We start from the raw sequence: 4,157 nt of genomic DNA, 5'->3' as shown, positions 1-4,157 counted from the left end.
TTTTTTTTTTTTTTTTTTTTTTTCCTTTAAATAATTATTTTGTTATATCATTGTATCTCGAAATTTTGTATTTCCTTTTTATTTTCATAAGGACATTAAATACATATATAAAAACATAATATATATATATATTATTATATTTGACAAAACATAAACAGATACAAAAAAAAAAAAAGAAAAGAAAATATAATATGATAAATGAATTACGAACAAAAAATTATATTGAAAATATTTCATCTTTTTTTTTTTTTTTAAATATTTACAATTAGGTATAAAAAAAAAAAAAAAACAATTAATATTTCTAACTGACAATATTTTAAAAAGGTTATGTTTTAATATCATATCATACATTTTTATAATTTATAATGACGATACAATTATTTATTTGATAAAATACTATAGCTAAAAAATGTGATGTGTATTGAAGAAATCATCAGTGTAAAAAACAAAATTTTTCCAAAAATTCTTTATACATTTTAATATTATTATAAATAAATTCATTTTTATTATTTGCTAATATTTTGCATTTTATTTTTTTCTCTAAAATATGCTCAATGTTAGACCTGACAAGCCACATAGAAAAGCCTCAAATTCATGTAGTAAACTTTTAAATGATATGATTGCTTGTTATCAGAATACAATTTGTTATAAAAAGGAGAACTCGAATTTTTTAGATTGTCTTCACAACCATAACTTAAATGAAATTGATGAAAATTGTATTATTTTAAGAAAAGCCTATGCTCAATGTCGTCGTAATTTGTTGAATGGAAATTTCAAAATTAAGGGAAACCCATTATCAAGATAATTAAAAAGGAAAAGAAAAAAAAACAAAAAAGAAAACGTAAGTCATCATATTAACAATATAATACATATTAAGTTAAAGAAAATATAAAGGAATAATATATGTTTAAGGATGAATAATATTTTAAAATTATAAAAATATGATAAGAGGTTTTTATTTAATTTTTATAAAATAATAACAAAAAAAAAAAAAAAAAATGGAAAAAAAGTAAAAATTATAATATAAAATGAAATATATAAACATATGTCTATATATGTTTGTATAATTAATTATAAAGAAAAACTTGCATATAATTCATTCTTCATATATATATATATATATATAGTGTAATAATACACTTTTGTATTACATATTATATGTTTATATAATTAATTATTTATATATTTGTTGTTTTATTTTATTTTTTTGGTAAATTTTCAAAAACTTAAACTTTTGATGTATCTACTAATTTTTTCTTAGTTTCATAATAGGGTAAAACCTTTTTTAAAGGAACAACTTTATTTAATGTTGAATCATCAGTATTCAAAATATAATCAGTGGATAATTTAAATGATCTAGGTTTCACTTTAATATATTTAAATCTAATGGGCATATCATCAATTAAATCTTCATATGCACTTGAATCATTTTCTAGGTATTCCATTAAATTGTCATCATATTTATTATTATTATTACTCATAATTTTTCCATCTAATGGTAACAATCCTTCATTTGCATAATCCTGTGGCGGTATGCAATGTCTGGGTACTAATATTTTTTTTAAATTATGTTCATGCTTATTTTTTTTATAACATTTTTTACACAAAGCAAAATTATCACATATGCTACATTCATACACATAACATAATGGACTTATAGGAATATTACATATATCACATAAAAACCATAAATCCTCTTCATCAAAATTATATTTATTTGAATTTTTTTTATTGTGCTCATTATTTTTTATACCACTCATATTATTTACATCATTATTTATCTTGTTTGACTTTTTATTTTTTTCTACATCTTTTTGATCGTTTTTCAAATTTTCTAAAAGTAATTTCTTTTTCTTTTCTTTTAGTTTTTTCTTTTTTTCTCTTCTTTTTTCTTTTTTCTTTTTTTTCTTAATATCTTGTCTAACGCTACTTTCTATTTTACGAGGTATAGAATTAATCATATTTCCATTTTGCTCTTCATATCTAAAATTATATGTCCTTTCAAAATTTTCTGCTTTTTCTAATTCTTCATCATCAATTTCATCTATTTCTTCATAAAGGTTTTGAACCTTATCTTCTCTCCACATTTCTTTTAAAATATAATCCCTTAAAAATTCTTCATCCTTAGTTAAATTATCTTTCCAATATTCTTTTAATAAATTATTTTCTTCTTTCATCATATTAGAAGTCTTCAAAAATGTTTCATAGTATTTTTTTTCTTCTAATAATTCCTGTTCACTTTTCTCTTTTATGGTAAAGAAGTTATCATCACATATATTATCATTTTGTTCATCCGCAATTTTGCATGCTTCTTGTATTTGTTTTTTTAATTCTTCTTGTTCATCCAAATATGTCTTTTTATTTTTTTTTGAATTTAATTCCTTTTCCTTATTCAATAATTCTTCTTCTTCTTTTTCAAAAGCTTGAGACCCTTCTTTTAATAAAATATCTTTGTAATATTCTGAATAATTCAACATATCACGTTCTTTTTTTTTGTCATCATTACGATCATCATCATCGTCAACATTATGATGTAATTTCATTTTTTTTCTTTTCCTTTCATCATGGTTTTCATCTTCTTTGGATTCCTCAACACTTGATAATTCCGTTTCAAAATCACTGTCATGAAAAAAATTATCATTATTTTTATCTAATAAATTTGAATCTTTACTTTTTAATTTTAATAATAAATTACTAAACTTTTTTTTAAATTTCGATGTTAGCAATAATCCCTCATGATCTTCATCACTACTTGAACTATTGTCATCACTTACAGATATTTCATCTTCATTTTCTTCTACTACTTTATTATTCATATTATTATTTTTTAAACCATTTATGACACTTTTCTCTTTGTTATTATTATTTTCTTCTATTTCTTCTTTATTCCTATCCAAAGAATTCATATTTTCCATATCACCTTTTTCTAAAATTTTATTTATATCATTAAAATTCAAAGGGTTATCTTTTTCTTTATTAACCCCAATATTATTATCACATATATTTATATCTGTGGAATTTTTTCTTTTTTTATTCTTACCCATTATATTATACAAAAAAAAAAAAAAAAAAAATCAAAAAAAAAAATTAAGTAAAATAAAATAAATGTTTATGCTCAAGTTTTTCCTATAATATATATAAAGGATAAACCTACATATAAATATATATACTTTTTTGATTGTTTAATTATGATACATTTTATATACGAATAGGTAAATAAAAATATAATTAAATAAATATATATATATAATTTTTTTTCATTACAAAGATTTATAAAAGCTACTCATATTATAAATATGATATAGATTTATGTAATTAAAAAGTTAAGAAAAAATACTGTAAAAAAAAACAATCTATAAATAATAATATTCCAAAAAAATAATACTTATAATAATTTAATTTATATTTTCTTTGTTTTTTGTTATTCATTTGGTTATATATTATATAAATATTTTGATAAACTTTTGGAAAAAAAAATATATATAAATATATATATATATATTTTTATTTTATACATATTAATATATGTATATATAAATTTTATGGAAAGATAATATTATATATAATATATATAATGTTTACATAATAAGTAATGACCAATTTCATATTCATAAAAACAACATAATAAAAATATATATATATAATATATATATAATAAATATATTTTATTGTGCAGTATTTAGAGGCATATAATATTATATATATATATATATATATATTATTTTTTATTTATTTATTTTTTTCTTTAAACATAAAAAAAAAAGAAGGAATAGTTGCTAAAATAAAACATATATAAAAAAAAATTAATTTGATAAAAAGAAAAGGAAATGAATGAAACCCATATAATAATCAAAAAAATTAAAAATAAGTAAATAAATAAAAACAACATTATTTATTTTTATTCTTATATGTATAAAAATATAAGGAAAAATATATATGTATGTAGAATTATTTTATTATTTATATATTTAATTATTTAATTAATATGTTAAAGAGAAACAGAAATTATCAAAATAAAATATATTACTTTTTTTTTTTTTTTTTTATAATAAAACAGTCAAATGTAGATAAATATGTGATTCTACAAAATTTTGTATAAAATTTTGATATAAAATATGGAAGAATAATAATTCTTCATAAATATTATGTTATTGAAA

The 4,157-nt window shown here is 18.1% G+C and overlaps 2 protein-coding genes across 2 annotated transcripts; one reads left to right on the top strand and one right to left on the bottom strand.

Annotated features, from left to right (window-relative positions):
- Window positions 1–547: 547 nt before the first annotated feature.
- On the top strand, window positions 548–805 carry PGSY75_0007500 (putative cytochrome c oxidase assembly protein; the record flags this gene model as incomplete). The annotated part of the gene is made up of 1 exon (XM_018783211.1): window positions 548–805. The coding sequence occupies one exon, from the start codon at window positions 548–550 to the stop codon at window positions 803–805; it is 258 nt and encodes an 85-aa protein (XP_018639008.1).
- A 421-nt stretch (window positions 806–1,226) lies between these two features.
- PGSY75_0007400 (putative protein KRI1) lies at window positions 1,227–3,044 on the bottom strand (the record flags this gene model as incomplete). Its single annotated transcript, XM_018783210.1, has 1 exon — window positions 1,227–3,044. The coding sequence occupies one exon, from the start codon at window positions 3,042–3,044 to the stop codon at window positions 1,227–1,229; it is 1,818 nt and encodes a 605-aa protein (XP_018639007.1).
- Window positions 3,045–4,157: the final 1,113 nt, after the last annotated feature.

Source organism: Plasmodium gaboni (assembly GCF_001602025.1).
Source record: "Plasmodium gaboni strain SY75 chromosome Unknown, whole genome shotgun sequence".
Classification (NCBI taxonomy): domain Eukaryota; phylum Apicomplexa; class Aconoidasida; order Haemosporida; family Plasmodiidae; genus Plasmodium; species Plasmodium gaboni.
This window is presented reverse-complemented; position numbering and strand designations above follow the sequence as displayed.